The sequence below is a fragment of the Phalacrocorax aristotelis genome, chromosome 4, assembly GCF_949628215.1.
Source record: "Phalacrocorax aristotelis chromosome 4, bGulAri2.1, whole genome shotgun sequence".
Lineage (NCBI taxonomy): Eukaryota > Metazoa > Chordata > Aves > Suliformes > Phalacrocoracidae > Phalacrocorax > Phalacrocorax aristotelis.
Genome location: NC_134279.1, coordinates 74663277 through 74681716, shown reverse-complemented (window position 1 = coordinate 74681716; position 18440 = coordinate 74663277). Strand labels below are relative to the sequence as shown.

The following is an 18440-nucleotide window of genomic DNA, read 5'->3' as shown; positions in this document are numbered from 1 at the left end:
CATCCAATGCAGCACTCTCCAAGCAATAGCAGCCAAAACTGAATGCGTAGGAGAAATACAAAACTGTCAAAGAAGTGAACTGTACTACTGTGTACTGTGAATTAACACCACCACTCAAAGAAGCGATCCCACCCTCTCCCTGTGCTGGCATTTGGGCATGCCTGTGATAGTGAGCTGGGTGAGGAAAATGAACTGGCTGAAGAAGCAAGCTTCCCCTCTCCCTCTGGTGCTGGCAGGAAGCAGGACCCAGCAGCAGCAGCGTGCAACCGGGCTGGGTTAAACTCATGACGGAAGCACAGCAACAAGACACATACTAGATAATCCTTCCCTGGAAGTAGTTTACCTCCAGCAGCCAGTTAGGGGATTTCCTCAGCTACTGGCTGCACCATAGCTATTCAATATGATGGATCAATGCACTTACATCTTTATGCTGTGTAACAGTACTAACTGCAATGATAATTTATGATTTTGAAAAGGCAGCCCATAATAAAAATAAACATTAAGCATTGTTTCGGTATGCTATTATTTCAATGACCTTTCAGTTCTGTTTCAAAAATACCAAGTTTATCAGCAACTGGTGATTACGTGCTTTTCACTAACTCTGCCATTTAGTAACATGAAGAACCACAGACAGAATTTCAAGACATCCACCTATGTACTCTCTCAGCTTATACAAACTTTAAACTCCAAGTGAGCCTGGTGGGTGAAATTAATGTACCAATGAATGTAACTGTGCTCCTGGCAAGCTCATCTGCACTTCTTTCATGAGAAAACTGACTATCTGTTGGAACTTAATTTCAGAGGCACCTACTCAGATGCTGCACTGCTGAAGACCATGCTCAAGATTGCTGGTCTATCCTGCCTGAAAGCATTCAACAGCTCCTTTTCTAATTATGCTCTCACTGCTTGCCAGGAGTTTACTATTCTGTGGAATGCAGGCAGGACAACTTTCACCCCTGCTGATCTGCCCCTTCCCCCTTTCTTAATTAAAAAAAAAACAAACCAAAACCAACAACAAAAAGACCACCCAAACCCCAAAATACCCCAAACGCAAACCAAAACCCACAGAGAACAATACAAACAGTTTGACAGAGGCAGGAGATAACCATCCAACTAGATCAAGCCACACTATGGTCACCCAGCCAAGGTAGCGGTTCAGCTCACAGGTTCAGCTCACATGGTGCCAGCTTTGGGACAGCAGCAAATGGCTTGCTGATTTCGAGGCACACTTTTCACTAATTCTTAAAAGCTGTTCACAGAATCACAGAATGGTAGGGGTTGGAAGGGACCTCTGGAGATCATCTTGTCCAACCCCCCTGCGTGAGCAGGGACACCCAGAGCAGGGGCACAGGACCGTGTCCAGGCAGGGTTTGAATGTCTCCAGGGAAGGGACTCCACAGCCTCCCTGGGCAGCCTGTGCCACTGCTCTGTCACCCTCACAGGAAACAAGTTTTTTCTCATGTTTAGCTGGAACTTCCTGTGCTTCAATTAGTGCCCATTGCCCCTTGTCCTGTCATTGGGCACTATTGAAGAGAGTCCAGTCCCATCATCCTGACACCCACCCTTTAGATATTTATTGATATCTTCTCTTCTCCAGGCTGAACAAACCCAGGTCTCTGAGCCTTTCCTCATAAGGGAGATGCTCCAGTCCCCTGATCATCTTGGTAGCTCTCCGCTGGACTTGCTCAAGCAGTTCCACATCCTTCTTAAACTGGGGGGCCCAAAACTGGACACAGTACTCCAGATGTGGCCTCATTAGGGCGGAGTAGAGGAGGAGGATAACCTCGCCTGACCTGCTGGCCACACTCCTTTTAATGCCGCCCAGTTCTTTAAAATCATTCAGTTTCACAAACTGTTCTCAAAGACTTGGCCACAGAAATGACAAGAGTTTGAACTCCTCCTACAGCAGAGCTCCTCACAGCCAGGCAAGAGTAAAATGACTTTGTCACCAAAGCAGCCCTGACAGGTTGGTCCCAATATCCCTCGTCAGGGCTCCACATGCTTCCAACGAGAAAGGATGGAGCACGGCAGGGAGGTGCCACTTCCTCCCTGTCCTTCCTTCCAGTCCTGCGCAAGCTGGGGGGACAAGTCCACACATGAATAGCAGAGGGCAGATGACTCACTGCCTTCACATAGCAGCGTGAAGATTGCAGTACCATCTTCAGGGGGATATACTTTGGGTTTTACACTGTAATGTAGAACTAGTATAAACTGATGCAAATAAATGAGATTATGGTGTGTCTTTGAAGAAACTTGGGTCTCTTATGCATTCTTGGTTTTTTTTTTGTTTTGGGTTTTTTTTGTTTGGTACACTATGAAGGTTGAATTCCTCTGTACAGCTGTCGGGTTAGGTCAATTTAAAAACTGCCTTGCAAAAAAAGTCATGATTACCCATGTGCTTGCTATATACCTTGCTCTGTGAAAGCCTACTGATAAAATGCTCTGGCTGGAAACAATTACAAAAAATATATACATGAATATACATGTATATGTCATTAGGAACTAGTTACATCCAAGTGCCATTCTGATTGACCAGTCTATAATTATTAAAATATGTTCTAGAACCTCATCTGTCCTTAGGATAGAAGTTTTCCTGCCTTCCTACTTTTTATGTACGGGGTGTCCTGTTTCATGGGTCTGACATGCAAACCTTAATCACACAGGACCAGAACAGGACTGCCATTAGAGGGAGGAGCCCTTAAAGAGTTTCCCTATAATGAACACCCACTGAAGTTCTGAGCAGGGTATTCTAGGGAGACTTAAAACAGAGAAAAAGGAATTTTATGTATGAATTGCTGACAAACACTTTAGGATAACTGTAGTCTAAATTCTACCATATAGTGAGATTTTTTGCTGAAATTAAGTCTCTGCTTTCATTTGTCTTCCTCTGAGCATCCCCTCAAGAGCGTTACAGAAGAGACCAAGCAGTAGAAAATGCAAATTAAAGTAGTGGTGCCGAACAGCCAAGTGTGCACACAGAGAGATCAACCACTGCCATTCCCACTGACACTGAAACCAGAGATAAAACCTCTGATGTGCAACAGCAATGCAGAACCTGAACAGCACCATGTAGCAGTACACAGCTAACGTGGCTTTCTTGTTAGTGGCAGCTCTGGCCACACTCATCCAGAACACAAAGGCCCTGCAAATGAGGAAGCCATTTCCCTGCCCTCCAGCGCTCAGACCAGCCCACAGACACCACGTGAGGGACTGGGCAAGGAGGATATGAGCAGCCATCTCCTCTCTTCCTCCTTGACAGGCTCCTGTGAGATAACCAAGCGTGCCTCAGCCAGAAGCATCATGGCAGTAGTGAGTCAAAGGCGCTGGTCTTGGAAAGGATACACCTCCAAAATCAACATCCAGAGCTTCACAGCCAGCCGGGCAGGGCTGCGCCTGGGCAGAGGATGGGCTCTGCTGTGAGGACCAGCTGCTACAGGGAACTCACTATAGCTGTGAATCTTCCATTAAACTTTACAAGATGCTCAAGATTTTAATGCAATTTTAGTAAAACAGAGTGGAAAACAGTATGATCTGTATTATCAGCTCATATACCCACAGTGCTAGAGGAAGGGGTTGTTAAAAAAAAAATTAAAATTACAGGAGTCCTTTGCACTAATATGTGAGGCAACTCAATTGTGCATACCTGATTTACTTTTGTGAACACCTGTTTGCACACACAAGGATCTTGCACTGATTTGCAGTTTCTTGCCAGGAATAATAAAATCTGGCTTCAGGTATAGTGTAACTGTAGGAGGTACGGCAAGCAGCAGTGGTTACAAATATTACTTGTATAATCACATGACCTACCTTGCAGTTTACCTATTTTGACCTTGAGATGGCAGAGAAAGAAAAGCTAGCAAGGCAAATGCCACATGGTCCAGCTACTACAAAGATACAACACAGAACTGGAAGTGAGAACAAAGATCGAACAATTAACAGATCCTTCTTCTGCCCCTGCATCTGCTGCAAATGCTACTGTGCCTCATTTACTGTGCTGCTTAAACACATTAAGGCAGAGCAGGGGAAAGAAGAGGCAACTCCATGCTCAGGTTATAGAAATGACTAGAAGAAAAAAAAAAAAGGAATATGTAGTTTAAATAATGACAAGTCAGTAACGTCAGAGCAAAGGAAAAGAAAGAAATGGAACAGAATATCTGGAAAGAGGATGGAAAAAAGCGAGAGTGAGAAAGAAGCACAGTTGGGGCCAAAGATTTATTTTTTAAAGAAGTGTGACCAAAGGACAGAATTTTGCATGACGTTATTTTCCTGAAAACTCTGTCAGCAGAACTTCTGCCAGCTGATTTCACTGTCTTAGCCAATACACTGCACTCTGCAGCCTAGGCCTGCATTTGTGAGCTTGAGCCTTCCCCAGTTCCTCTCATCTCTAGGATGACCACGTGGCTATTAGGCAGAGCTATATTTTATTCATTTTACAATTAAACTACAGGAAAGCATGTAGGCATGCAAGGGAAGTGATGGTCTAGCTGCTACATAACTGCAGCCACAGAAAAACACACCAAAAAAACCCTGTGAGTTCAGTCTTATCACGCCATCAGTCACGTTTCACGTTATTTACAAGCATGCAAATAAGTTCTTCATATTGATACATACACCCCTTGCTTTCTTTGGATGGATGAAACCTGAAAGACCACAAGCTACACAAAAAAGAACAAAAAAACTACCCAAAAGAGAGTTTGTCCTGCTGCCTGAATGATAAGTGAAAGGCAGCAATCCTGCAGTGAGGGTGCCACGGTGCTGCTCAGCCAGGGAACTGAAAGCCAGTGCGAAGACAGGCACCTTTTGCATTTGGCAGCTCTCTGTGTGCACCTTCACAGCGGCATACCCCAGGAGACTTCCTACAGCTAAAAAGCCCATCTGCAACAAACTCTGACAAGATACAATAGATGGTAAACACTGCCTCTAAAACTGCAAACACGAGTTCTTTAAAAATCGCATCTTTGGGGTCTAATGAATGTCCTTGGTAAGTAAGTACAGCTTTTCACAGCGCTGGATACATGGAACCAGGGCTGCAGCTCAGGAGTTGCTGATTTCTAGCCCACACACAGCTCTTTGGACAGGACACGTACCAGCAAGGAAGCAGACGGAGAGGAAAAACGTATCTGTAGGTACTTACATGCAAGATGAAAATTAACTGCACTTTAGGCATACTTTAAAAAAAAAATAGAATAACCCTGTGTGACATATTGTTCCCTGAAAATCATCCACCTTCATCATAAAATACTTCAACTGCACTTACAGCATTTAACACCTCTAGCAAACAGTTGCTGCAATCAGATTCTTTATTAGTAACAGTGTGGTTAACCAGTTACAGCATTAATCAGTCCAAAGCTAATTATCAGGGGTGTTTCAAAAATAGCATACCAACAACAGGAAAAAAAGCCAAGTAATATTATACCTATTAGATTTTAGTTATAACCCCCCCAACTTAATAAACTATTAAGTGCAGAATCAAAACAATTTCAACAAAATATTCTTCAATAAGCATGGTAATTCTAATGTTAGCCATACATCGTTTAAATAGCTTTTTTCTCAAGACTTACCTATGTTTTTCTAGTTCGTTGTGTGATGACCTATTAAAATGAGAAAAGAAAAATTAGAGAAAAGGATAGATACCAAGATTTAAAATATTTAAAAGCTAACACCTGCATAAGTTGCAAAAGAGCTCTCTAAAACATGTATTTATATGGATTATGAAACAGCTTCACTGTTAAATTGGTTCACTTTTACATCCCTTAGATACTTCAAGGTATCAACTTAATTTTCATGAGTAAACCGTGGGTTTGGGGGAAAATTATAATAAATTTGCATTTATTAGCATTCAATAGATTCAGAGATGGAATTGGACACAAAAAACTGAGCAGGTTAGTAATAAAAACAGCTCACAAGATTTTTATCTGTGAAGAAAAAATTATGAGGGGGCAGAAAGTGTTAGAAGATCTAAATGGCAACAGGTAAAAGAAAAAAGCACCCAAAAAGCTAGCTTTCAAGCCCATGGAGAAGCAGAAAGAAAAATCAGCAGCTAACCACTGCTGTTGCTGTTGACATCTTAATGGCAAAAAAAAAAAAAACCAACAAAAAACCAAAAAGGACTCTTCTTAATTCGTCTAAATCTACAAACGGGGTGGGGGGCAGAATCACAGTCCCTGCACTGACCACATCAGTATGCTATGCTCTTCCAATGTACTATGATTCAAGACTTTTTCCCCCCTTTTTTAATGTCTAAGGTTTTTTTGCCTTTAGAAGGCAGCCCTAACTTCTTGATGGATTTTTTTTTTAATTGATTCAGCTGGAAATATTCATTTCATCTATTTATAACAGCTCAGATTAAAAACATTCCTAAAATGAAGTTATTGTCACCACTTCAAAGCCAGCAACTTCCCAGACCTTTAGTTTCGTCCAGCTGAAAACACTGCCAGTACATAAGGATCAAAAAGATACAAAGGCAGTGACAGCTTTTACAGCGGGCAGATTACGTCAAAGTAGCTGTCCTACAACGTGCTGTAACCCCTGCCTGCATCTGGGCATGATGTGCAGACCGAGACGGCTCTGTGGAGGTGTAAGCGCACGCTCCATCAAGGGAGCGGAGACATCCCAGGGTGAGAAAGTCTTCCTGCATAAACACATGACCTGCCCAGTGGCAAACTGTTCAGCCTCTCCCCGCGCACACGCATGCAGCTGGATGCTGCAGCGTACCCAGGTGTTACTGATGACAAAAGCATCTCTCTGGTCACAGAGAGGGGGGAAAAAAAGAAGGCGAAGTTCATGCAAAGAAATAACCAATGAACAAATCTGCAAGCAATTTATTTCAGCCCGGTGCAGCTCCTGATCCTGCAAGGCATTAAGCAAACTGTCCCTCCGCAGGTACAATAAAACTCAAATGCATACAAGGTTCAGCACTGATGCTAATCCATTTTCACCGGAAAGCATCCCAGTATTGTTACCAAGACATCAGCTGTGTCAACCATTACCTGGTATCTGTTCCTGAAGAGCCTATGGATTATTTTTTTTTAGCTCATTGCATCAAGTGAGCCACAATCAGGTAATGTGTATGTTCCTACTGTGCCATGTAAGTGTTCCTGACCAACACAGCAACACTGGAAGTGTTCTACATGTATTCTGTGCTACATTAATAGGTCAAGGTAGGCTGGGCTTGCTGTGATTCACTGCCTTTACCATTTGACCATAATAAGGGAATATTGTTTTTATTTTCTACTCCTACACACAGAGAGAAGTTTGAACCTTTTCTCCATGAAAAATCACAAACACTATGCCAAATCTGCCAATGTTTATGAAAACACACAGAAAATGTAAGTTCAGAAGGAACAATTCTCCCCAAACAGCCCCAACGGGCCTATCAAAGGCACAAAGACACCGTTCACAGGGAGCTCTGGAAAAGAGAAGAAATAGAGGCTGGCCTAGATGCAGCCCTATGGCATGACCTCCCTGACATTTTTGGCAATTATACACAAGCTGAACACGATCACTGTAACCAGCCAATTCCAACCTGCTTGCTGTAGGGGAGCTCACTGCCAGCTCCAGTGACCATGCATGGCGACTGCTGCACCAGTGCGAAGAACACTGGCCAAGAAATTCAGCCTGCACAGGGTATTTTGCTGGGTTAAGAGAGGATGCAATGAGTAGCTGGAAGTCCTTCTGCATGCAGCACACCTACAAGGCACCTCTGGCTTATGAAGGGTGACCCTGGTGTTTGCCTGGAATACGTCCTGCCATCCTGCCACACCAGCTTTGGAGGGACACAGCTGCCTGCACTGGTTATGCCAGCTACAAAACGGAGTGGTGGCGAATGTGTGCCTCTTTGCAGAGCTCTTTGGGATGCAGAAGCCTGATCAATGTGTGCAAACATGGGCACCAGACGCACATTTCAGGAGGTGCAGGGAGGCTGACTAATGTCTCAACTATCAGGCCCTATCTGGGAAGCAAAACTGAGAGTTTCAACATTTACCTGACAGTTCCTCCATCTACAGAACAGGCTAAATACCCAATTATAAGCATGATGGATTATTTTTTTGTTGGGTTTGTTTTCAGAAGAGATGAAGCTCTCTAAATATTGCTTATTTTCTCCTTCACTGTCTATAGCACAGTATATTGCAAGAATATCCATCTCCTTTTGCTCTTCATGCAACCTGAAGCAAGGAAAAAACCAGAAAGAATGGGTCTACACACAAACCAGCAGCCCAAACACTACCTCCGCTTTAAAATAGAGGTAGTGTTTGTTTATTATTATATTATTAGTTATTATTTATTACTTCAGTAAAAGATAAGGTGTAGGCCAGGACTAACAGGATATATGGATACATATATTTATACAGAAGAGACAGACGTACAACTGGTATACCACATTGATGGTATATTGTGACTGATATACACATATATGCACACGATGTCATTTTCAGAGAAATGGTCTGGTAGAGCCCTTCAAAAGTGGCTGCAAGAGAAGGAAGACTTTAGTGCTTAGCTTAAGTTCAGTCTATTAGGTTCTGTATCTCTAGGCAAAACCTGGGGGAGTTGGGGGTAGCAGTGATGAAGAAAAGGTGTCAATAAAAAGTTCCAGATAAAAATAAAGGGAAAAAGCCAAGAATTAAAAAAAAATCATCAGCAAAATCACAGACTCAGATCAGCAGTGCTGCTCGTTAGACTACACTGTTGACCCAACACAGCCCTAATATCCCTTTAGCAAATGCCAAGCAGTTCACAAGCTATGAAGTAGCAGTTAAATTTTCTTTGTGTATAAATTGTAAAATAAAGATTTGAAAGAAGGGGAAGGAGCGAAGTAAATGCAGTTGTTGGTCTGCAAGGTACTGTGCCACTTCCAACAGCCAAGTCTCTGATGCTGCCCCCTTCCACCACCCTCCCTCCCTTAAAGAGGACTTCTGGGTACTTGTATTTGAGCATGTGGTTGATACAACATTCCTCACAACTAGGACGGGTGCTAACTGAGACACTAAGATTAAGTCATCCCCCCCAAAAAGAATAACTTTCTACCAGTTTAAAGGTAAGCCAGCAGGAACTGCCCACCTGCCTACCGAGCCAAGATTTCATCATGTGTGACATGCTGCCTGTTTGGTTACTAAATCATCTTCCCCTACTCCTCCATCCATTTGCCCTATCAGATGCTGCATCTTGTTGGAAGGAAACTAGCACAGCTCCTGACAAAAGCAGGGACACACCAGCCATGCCACTGAGATTTTTTCCCCAATGTTAGTGGGAGTCAGGTCCAGGCTGTGAGTCACCGATATGCTACTGGTTGCCAATGCATTTTGAAGTGCTATTAGGGAGCAGAACGGGCTGGCTAATGAAATGCTTAAAGCAGTGGCATTAGCCTTGCCTGCGCCAGCGCTTTCTGGTGCCGGCAGGGCTGGCAGGGTGTTGTACAACCCATGTGCAGCAGATGCAACTCCACCTAAGGTCACACAGCACTTGGAGGGCCACATGCAAACTATGTTGCCTGCACTTCACCTTTTGTCCAGGCCAAAAGAGTAAGAACGAACAGAGCAAGAAGTTTTACAAGGTGTTACATGCTAAGTGTCTGCATCTGAGTCCCACTCCCAAGCATGTCGGTGTACAAGAGTGCACAGTTCATACACCCGCAGTCTCGCCTGGATGTGACTGCTACACAGCTTATGGCTGGAAAGATCCTGATTCAGTTCCAGGAAAATTCCAGCCCGTGCACATAACCTGCTGTGGGATGCACCTGAAAAATTACAGTCCACCACCCCAATCACCCGAGATGAGGAGCAGTCCAATAACCTGTGCATAAGTACATATCCTGCCCAGTATTCACTGCTTCTGGGTCACTGGGTTTTTATCATTTGTTTTAAACTGGACACATCACTTACAAAGAAACAGCCTGTACGGAATTAATCCACTAGAAATGACTTTTGCATTCTCCTCAGAGCAAACTTTAACAGGCCCTGCAGATTCAGCTGGGATCTGGGAACCAGGCATAGTGGCACAGCCTCGATGCAGAGCTCTGGCTCCAGTACCTCATTCAAGTTTGCGCTGCCACGTGTTTGCGCTGGCAAGCTCTGAGCACGCTTCTAATACGGTGGCAATTTGTTTTCCTCAGCTGCACAAGTACTGCAACTCCTAGGCATCGTGGACGTACTGCAGCTCCTCAGAGGTGACAGACCAGTTGGTGAGACCTACTATATTGGGACTAAAATGCATCAGTTTTAAAAACAAGTGTGGTGACATCACTTGTTATCCCTCTGTCACCAAGCTTTGGGAAAGCAAACCCAGAGGGATCTACCGAATTCAGAAAGCCAGGCAAAAAAACAGAGATGCTGTGTCTGCACAGGCTGGTGTGCAATATTTTATTCTTGGCCTCCCACAAAAAAAAATTAAGGGAAAATAAAATAAAAATCAGGCTCTGATCTCTAAGCTGCTTTGTGTGGGCATAGAATAACATCTGCAAAGAGCAAGGGGCTCGCTCTGTGGGCCACAGGTTGACCCTCACTGTGAGCCAAAATAGAGGAATTCGGACGTTAAGCTCTGTTTTTATTTGAAATACTAAATGCAGCTTTCATCTTTTTCTAGATATAACCATTTGCCAGAACACAGCACAAAGTACAGGTCTATTTATATAACACATAAGCAAAAATACTAATTAATAAATACAGAATTTATATTTATAAACTGGCATTTATTTTGCTCCCCCTCCCTCACTAAACCAGCTCCTAAATTAACAGGCCAAACACCAACACCCGATTCTTTTCTCTGCAAGTAAATTTAACTGTGACCTCAGTAGACTGGCATCTAACACTAAGATTTTAGTTTTCATTTTACCTTATTTCTGACCCTTCTGTGGCAAAGCGGCTGCCCGAGCTCCCCCACGCACAGGCGGTCATGCACCTCACACCCACGCACAGCTCAACCTCCCCCCACACCTGGTGAGGGTCGTTATAGCCAGGGCAGAAGCCCAGTTGTCTACAGGCTAGCACGGTTTTCTGTCAAAGTGCCTTGCCTCATGAGCAAATGTCACTGAATTTCAGATCTGCATCACATTCCTCCTTGGCACGCTGCACATGTGTTACCTACCCATTTCCTTGGATCAAATGGCAAGCTTGGGGGGACTTCTGGATATTCGTTATTAACATTTCCAAGGCACAACTGCACTAAATCCAGCTGTCTTATGCATTTTCTTCAGTTGAAAAGAATTATTAGACTGCATGGCACTGCTTTAGGAACTACAGCCACTGCTGTGAAGAGGAGACATTTATTATATTGTGGTCAAGCACCTGGTAAGTACTAGAGTAACAAGAAGATGTGACCTATGCTCACATCCCCTCAAAAGACAATCTTGTACCTTTCTCCAATCTCCTGTTGTCTTTACAAAACAAGAATCCAGTTTAATTTGCCAGAGGATTTTGGTCAAAACTACTGTAGGGGAACAAGTCTGAAATTCAGCTGAGGGCACGATACAAACGACAAACCAGCAGGAGAGAGAAAACAAAGCAGTTTGGTTTGTGTGACATGGGAAAGGGCACATCATAGGAAACTGAGTGATAAGAAAACACATAAAGACAAGTAATTTTAATGTAGAAGTGAAAAAGAAATGGCTAAAAATTGCATGTGACTGCTACCAATAACCCTGACAATATTGTTTAGCAGCAAATTGCTAATGACCACTTCCAATTTTGATCCAAAGCTATCAGTGGACAAAGCAAAAACGCTGAATTCCTGCTGTGGACAGAAAGCTTATAGATTTTGGTTAATTAAATGCAGTTATGTTGGTATTTTTCCCTGCATGAATCCAAACTTGTCAAAACTACTTCTCAATCGCAGTTGAGAATCCAGCAAGCTTTTAGCCCAGACCTGAGCATCCTGTACAAAGGGCGGGCAGCCTTCCTCCCCCTTCTCCTCCTGTGGGTCTGGGCCTCACCAGCCTTTGACAAGAGGATGGAGGTCTCAAGGTATGGTTTCTTACATGAACATCACCACCACCTCAGCAGAGGAAGATTTCATCTGTGCTCTCGCTGGACAACAGGGCAGCTGCAATCCATCCCTGCTCAGCCCCCCCCGCACCTGTACTAGACAGGGTACGCTCTTCCCACCCCTGCAGGCAGGCAACATGGGGAAGAAAATATAGAACAAAGAAGAAGGGTACAGCGCATCAGGCTTCCTCACATCTGACAGTTTTTCTCCTCCTCCCCTCTCTTCTGATTTTCCAAGAATGAGGAAGAAGATGTTTTTCATGCTTTTATACATGTATAGCTCATAAAGCATGAACAAAAATAAATGCATATATATATATCACTTTTTAATCTGATCAAATGCTGCAAACAGCAGGATACAAAAATAGATAATGAAAACAACAGCAAAGCCCCTGCAGTTTTCTGCTCCTTTCCTACTCCTCCAACCTGAAGTACGTATTTTCATATGCAAGAAAAACAATGCAATAATAAGGCCTAAATTTCAGACATGTACACAATCATGCCTACCGGCATCTGATGCTCCAACCCCAGTGCGTCTGGAAAACGGTTCAAGTGGAACAATATGGACAAACACTTTGCCCGGTGGTTCACACCACCCACGACCACTTCAGATCCTCTGAACTTTGGCCAGTCATCTTCCTCTGTTAATCTTTGAGTTGCTCAAGAAGATTTAACTGTTATTATCAAAAATTCAGACTCTAGTCTGGGGCTTGGACCCAATAGCCTGTTAAGTTCCAAATAACAACAAAACGGTGATGCTAGTGTGCTTCCTGCATTTTAGACTGGATGTTCAAAGCTAAGTATAACTTCTCCCCCTCAAATCTAAGCTCACAGGCAGACCCAAGCAGCAGTTGCTTGATGCGGGTAGAGTCAGTAGGTACAATGCAGAGGTGCCCACGCGGCCCTGCTGCTGCACCTCCATCCCTGGAATAGCAGGGTGCTGCATTAAAGCAATGCGCCTGTTTCCCACACCAGCAAGCAAGCCCAGCATCCGTGCTGAACCAGGTGGTCCTGGTGGTGGCCACCCTTGAAACTGCTTCTCGACAAGCATTATCCTGTCTAGTAACACAAACGACTCATCCCTAATCGCTGCAGCTAGAAGAAAGGGAAGTGTAAGTAAACATATACATCACATACCGCAGGATGGCATTTTTGAAGGTTGCCACTGCTACAGAGTGAAGAGTCAGAGCGAAAGACTGAACAGCTAAATAAATCTACAGGCAGGAAAAAAAGCAGGAAGGTAACTGCAAGCAGACACGTTTGCCCCAGCTTTATAATACTAGCAAATCTGTAACCAGAAATCTTTTAATTCTGCTGTATTTGATAGATTACAAATCCTCTCCTAAAAAATCCTGAAAGCAGCTTACAGTTCAGACAAATAACTATTTTGCAGTGGATGACAAGAGACCTAAGAACTGAAACGATGGAATAATAGCTCTGTAAGTAACACAGATTTCTTGAATGCGAGAGACAGAAAAGAAGAAATCCGTACAATTCAATGAGCAGTTTACAGCTGAAAATCCTATGAGACCTGTTTTGGTTAACTGCGATTTTTTTTTTTTTAAAGCAGTGAGCATACTTTGTAAGAAAATAATTAAAAATCTTCAGGAGCAAAGTGTCTCAGAAAACAAGACACGCCTCCCACTCCTGATGACTTTCTTTTTTAAAATGAACTGACGTCTTCTCTATGCTCCAAGATGAGACAAAGGCAGCAACTGAAACCAAAAAATACAGGAGTGTTGCAACTAACACCCCCTGAAATGACTGCCTTGCTTGGAGTAGAGGCATAGGGGAAAAATTTGCTCCCCTCAGTTTTCCTCAAGACACATTGCTCGGCCGTGGCAGGCACAAGCAGAGCGCTCACCAGCTCATGTTTTTCTCAAGGAGGGAGCTCGTTAGCTTTTGATTTCAGTTTGCACCTCTGGTGCCCCACAAGCAGCTGCTGGCCCTCTGCCCCACGCCTCCCCAGCACCAGCAGACCCAGCTGCTCACTGCTGTGCAGGATGCGCGCTGGAGGAGCGAGAGTGGAGCGGGCCGCTGAGACTCACTGCTCGTTCGGAAAACAAGTCACGTGCGAGCCAAGTTCATTTTAGGCTATTCTACAGGAGCCACCATCCAGCACAACCGGGCAGATCAGACCCTGCACTGGGGAGAGCATCGCCGCTCTGGGGAAAAGCAGGCCCAGCTGGGCACGGTCCTCGGTCCTCTCTGGAGCAGCCCTGGAAGAGCAAAGCAGAGCAGGCACAGCACAGGACTGGAGGAGCTCCCAGGCAGGGGCCGGCACTGTCCCTGTAAGACAACCTCCTGCACGTACACAGCCGCTGCCCGAGCAGCAAACAAAGCTGCAGAGAGCCTGCGCACAGCAGCCCTCCGCTCATGCCATCGCAGCACAGGTAGCGGCTGCGGGGAAAACAACAAAACCACCACTACCACGACAAAAAGGTGGACAATAATCGTGACAGATAACGACCGAGTCATGCACTTTGACAGATCTGCATGCGGCGGGCAGGCGGGCTGGAGACCCAGCAGTGCAGCAGAAGCCCCGGAGAGGTCAAGTTCACTCCAGCACCTTCTGGCTTAATACCTACAGAAGTTCAAGCGTGCGGGTGGGTCTCCCCCCGCTGCCCCGCACACGCTCCCCCTCCGACAGCCCAGCGCCGTGCTGCAACCCGAGGCTGCATCTGCTCTGGCTGCGATGGGGGAGGCGGCCGGTTCGCTGCCTGTGGTTTATAAATAAATGCCGGGGGGGGTGAAATTAGTGCCATGCAAAGAGAAGTCTGGGTGGCGATTATGGTGTTAAGATCTGCAGTAAAAGCCACTGTCGGTGAGCGCGGAGCAGAAGGAGCAATGAGGGCGGATGGTTTAGAAGTGCAGTGAGTACTAAGGAGATGGTGTACGCGTGGCAGTGTTTATATGAGAGATCAAAACAGAGCCAAGCCCATCCAGGGGAAAAATGGCGACTACCGGGATGGGGGAAACTAAGACACTGGATTAGTTGTAATTTTTAATAAATGTATGCACTGCACATAAGCTAGACATATTGGAAAAGCTGCCGATTCATTCTGAAAAAGCGGTGCGTCTATTACCTGTTATTCTGGGATTTTCTGGCCATGGTGCCTGCCTTTGTTTTCTTTCTGGAATAGTCACTATCGAAGGGTAACACTGATGCATAGCCATGTTCTGCTTCTAGGGACAAAGTCAGCATTAGTGGCAATATATTTTTTCCATGCATTTTTTTCCTCCTTTGCAGGAACGCTAGGGTAAAGAACAGAATTTTTTCCGGTTGATTTGTTTGGATTTTATTCTGGCATCTCTTAAAGAAGGGAGACAAAAAATATAACGACTCGGTAAACCAAAAAAAAACTTTAAAAAAGGGAAAAAAGGGAAAAAAGTGCCGAAATTAGGAGGATTATTCGAGTGCACATTAAAAACGAGGCGGATCATGCAAACCCTTGTCACGCTGCGCTGAGGGGGTGGGGGGGAGGGGAGCACTGCCATACAATTAACGACTGCCACACACAGAGAAGTGTGAGGTATCCTGAGCGCTGCGACACAAACACCATCCCCATCCAGAGCTTGACAAAAAAATAACCGATTTTTCCTTTGTTTTGGTTGTTTGGTTTTTTTTTTTTTTAAAAAAAGGCCAAGGGAAGAGCCGTGTTCCTCCCCAGCGCGGTGCCTCCGGCGAGGCCCGGGCCAGCCCCGCGGCGCCCGGGCACCTGTGAGGTGAGGGCGGCGGGCTGGTCCCCCGGCCCGGCCGCCCGCCGCCGCCACACAACAAAGGCCGAGAGCGGCTGGGAGCGCCTGCGGGTGACTGACTGACTGCCCGCCTGCGCCCAGTACCTCGGTCTCTTCTCTCCAAGTACTCGGCCGCCTCCAGCAGAATTAAGAGAGAGTTCAATTCCATGGCCGCCGGTGCCGAGCCCCGAGCCCCCCGTCGCCCCGCGTCGCACACAGAGCCGAGTTCACGCGCGGGGGACTTCCAAGCCCCCGGTTATAAGGCACCTCGCTCTCAACCTACATTTGACACACAGGCGACGGGCACCCCGCGCCGCCAATAGGAAACCGCTATTCGGCATGGAGGCGGGACGCAGGGGGGCAGCCGGGCCAACCGGCGGCCAGAGCACCCCCCCTTTTCCTCTGGCTGGGGCAGGGAATGTTGACAGATCCTCAGCTCCCCCTCCGATTGGCTGGCCACTATAGTAACAATTTAGAAGCCGAAGCTTAGCAACAGCACGTGGTGGCCCGGCCCCCGCGCTCGCTGAGTGGCCGGCTCCTTGCATGTTAAAGAGGCAGCGGCCGCCGATTGGTGCGTGGGGCGCCATGCAAATGAAGTCGAGGAAGGAGCCAATGGGGTGGGAGACGCGTGCCGTGCGGCAGGAGGCGGGGAGGCAGGAAGAGGAGAGCCAATGGGCGGGTGGAGGCGCGGCGTTGCTGTGAGGAAGAGGCAGGCGGTGGGGCGGGGCGAGCACAGGCTCCGCCCCCTCACGGGCCGCCAAGCCCCGCCTCCGCCCTGATAGGCCGCCCTGTGTGACATGCTCGCGGGCTGGGCCCGGCCGCAGCATGCGGTGTTGGTGGCGGCTGCCCCGCCGCCGGGAGGGGGACTTGCTGAAATGGAAAAGAAGAGGGGAAAAAAATAATGAGAAAAGTCGGGGTCGGGGGAGCTCGGCCGCGCCCGCCACAGGCGGCAGGGCCGGAGCTAGGCCCGGGACCGCCAGCTGCCTACGAAATAAGCCCGCTGCCGCCATAACCGCGCCCGGGTGGGTCCCGCCCCTATGGGCAGGCTGCGCATGCGCGGTCGGGCCCCGCGGGCCGCGAGGGCGGCGGCGGAGGGGCTTGGGCCGGGCCTCGGGCCGTGCCTCTGTTCCCCTCTACCTTGGGCGGTTTTCGCACCCACAAAAAAGTACTCTTTTTCCCTATAAATCCGAGCGCGCTGCTCGCTGCAGGCCACGAGGAGGGAAGTAGGGCCCGGCGTCCATGGTAGCCCCAGAGACCCCTGCAAGGGAGGTGAGGGAAGTGGGGCCGTGGGCCATGAGGAGGTGCCTCCTCATGGCGGTGCCCAGGGAGCTTGGCAGGCGTCGAGGTCAGAAAACTAACCTCCCCCCCAGGTGTCAGCAAATGTAGGGCCCACCAGGCATCGCCAGGCCACTGGGTTGGGCCCTTGGGCGTCTTAAAGCAAGAAGGGGGCTCTTGGTGTGCCCACTATCAGATTTCTCACCACTACCAGTGCAGGGGGGTTTCCTAAAGCTACCTGGCATTTCAAGCAGATCTCAATTCTGTTTCTCCTTACCATCAGGGCTCTAAGTCAGAAGAATCTTGGACTATGAGTACAACTGAATGAAAAGCCTCCTGCGCTTATAGTGGAAAGTATAGCAAGAAATGAATTAGAATGAAAAAGACAATACAAACGGGATGCCAGAGATGCTGAAAAAATGTGTCTGGCACATGCATCCGTGACCCCTTACAGCACACAGGCAAGAGGGGAAAACAGCAGTACTGCAAAAACCATGCATAGAAGTTTAAAAGAATTACTGAACTCTACACAATAGGCTAACCTGCTGAAAAAAGAAACAGTGGAAAGCTCTGAGAAATGCAGTCAAGAGTTCCTGCCAGCTTTCCAACTCTTGCCAGCATATTCAGCTGCCTTTCGTCATTTGGATATACAGAAGCCATCTACCAGAATAGCCTGGGTCGTGGCATACAGGCTGAACAGGAAGGAGCTCAGCACCTTTCCTGTCCACACCATCCTATTTGCACTGCTAACTTTGCATCCTTATCTCAGATAGCTGCTGTACAGCTGTTGCCTAAAATTGGTTGGTTTTAACACGAGCAAGTAGTTTTAAGCTGTGCTGTGATCACACATATGTCCATCTTCAGGCCAAAAGTGCTGAAGCCTGTAATCAGTCCTCCTGCAGAACAGCACTTGCACACACAAGTGGTCCCATTGATTTTAATTGAACTATTTGAGTAAGAGCTATTCAGTGTATGGGAGGGCTGCAGAATATTGTCCTCTGGTTATGCCTTGGCAAAAGATGTCAGCTACAGTTTCCTTTTAAGAGGGTAATAGTGATTCAGATTAAAATAAGGATTTTGCTGTAGTCTTTTTACAGGGTTGTAATAAAACTACATACACATTGTCTGTATCTTGTTGCCTCAGATACCCAAGTGTAATGTGGCTCTTGAACACTGCCGAAACACGGATCACATTTTACTGCCATTTGGGCCAGGCATCAGGGATGAGACAAAATACAAGGCGGTGAAGAAAGCAGCATTGTGACTGTAATTTAAGAGAATTTTTTATCTGCTTGGAAAAAGTCTGACTCTGTGAATTAAAAAGCAGAAGAGAATTTGGTGCATAGATTGCAATGGTGAAAAAATTGCTGCAACATTTTCCACTTGCTGCTTGAACTGTTGAAATTCTGCTGCATGTGGGTGAGACAGTATTGTTTTCACTGTAAACCCATC

The 18440-nt window shown here is 46.4% G+C and overlaps 1 protein-coding gene and 1 long non-coding RNA gene across 4 annotated transcripts in view; one reads left to right on the top strand and one right to left on the bottom strand.

Moving 5' to 3' along the window:
- The window catches only part of MXD4 (MAX dimerization protein 4), a 37288-nt gene extending 21281 nt beyond the window's left edge, over positions 1 to 16007 (bottom strand). The window contains exons 1-3 of one of the 3 annotated variants that reach the window (XM_075092040.1): positions 15819 to 16007; positions 15062 to 15230; positions 5562 to 5591 (exon numbers count right to left, since the gene is read on the bottom strand). In XM_075092040.1, coding sequence (XP_074948141.1) covers positions 5562 to 5591; positions 15062 to 15230; positions 15819 to 15882 — 263 coding nt within the window. In that variant the 5' untranslated portion in view covers positions 15883 to 16007. The remainder of the gene's footprint in view (positions 1 to 5561; positions 5592 to 15061; positions 15231 to 15818) is intronic. The other 2 variants (XM_075092041.1, XM_075092043.1) reach the window with 2 other exon arrangements.
- Positions 16008 to 16486: 479 nt separating this feature from the next.
- LOC142056713 (uncharacterized) lies at positions 16487 to 18118 on the top strand. Its single transcript, XR_012660423.1, has 2 exons — positions 16487 to 16735; positions 17272 to 18118. It is a non-coding gene; the product is annotated as an uncharacterized LOC142056713 (long non-coding RNA).
- The last annotated feature ends 322 nt before the right edge of the window (positions 18119 to 18440 follow it).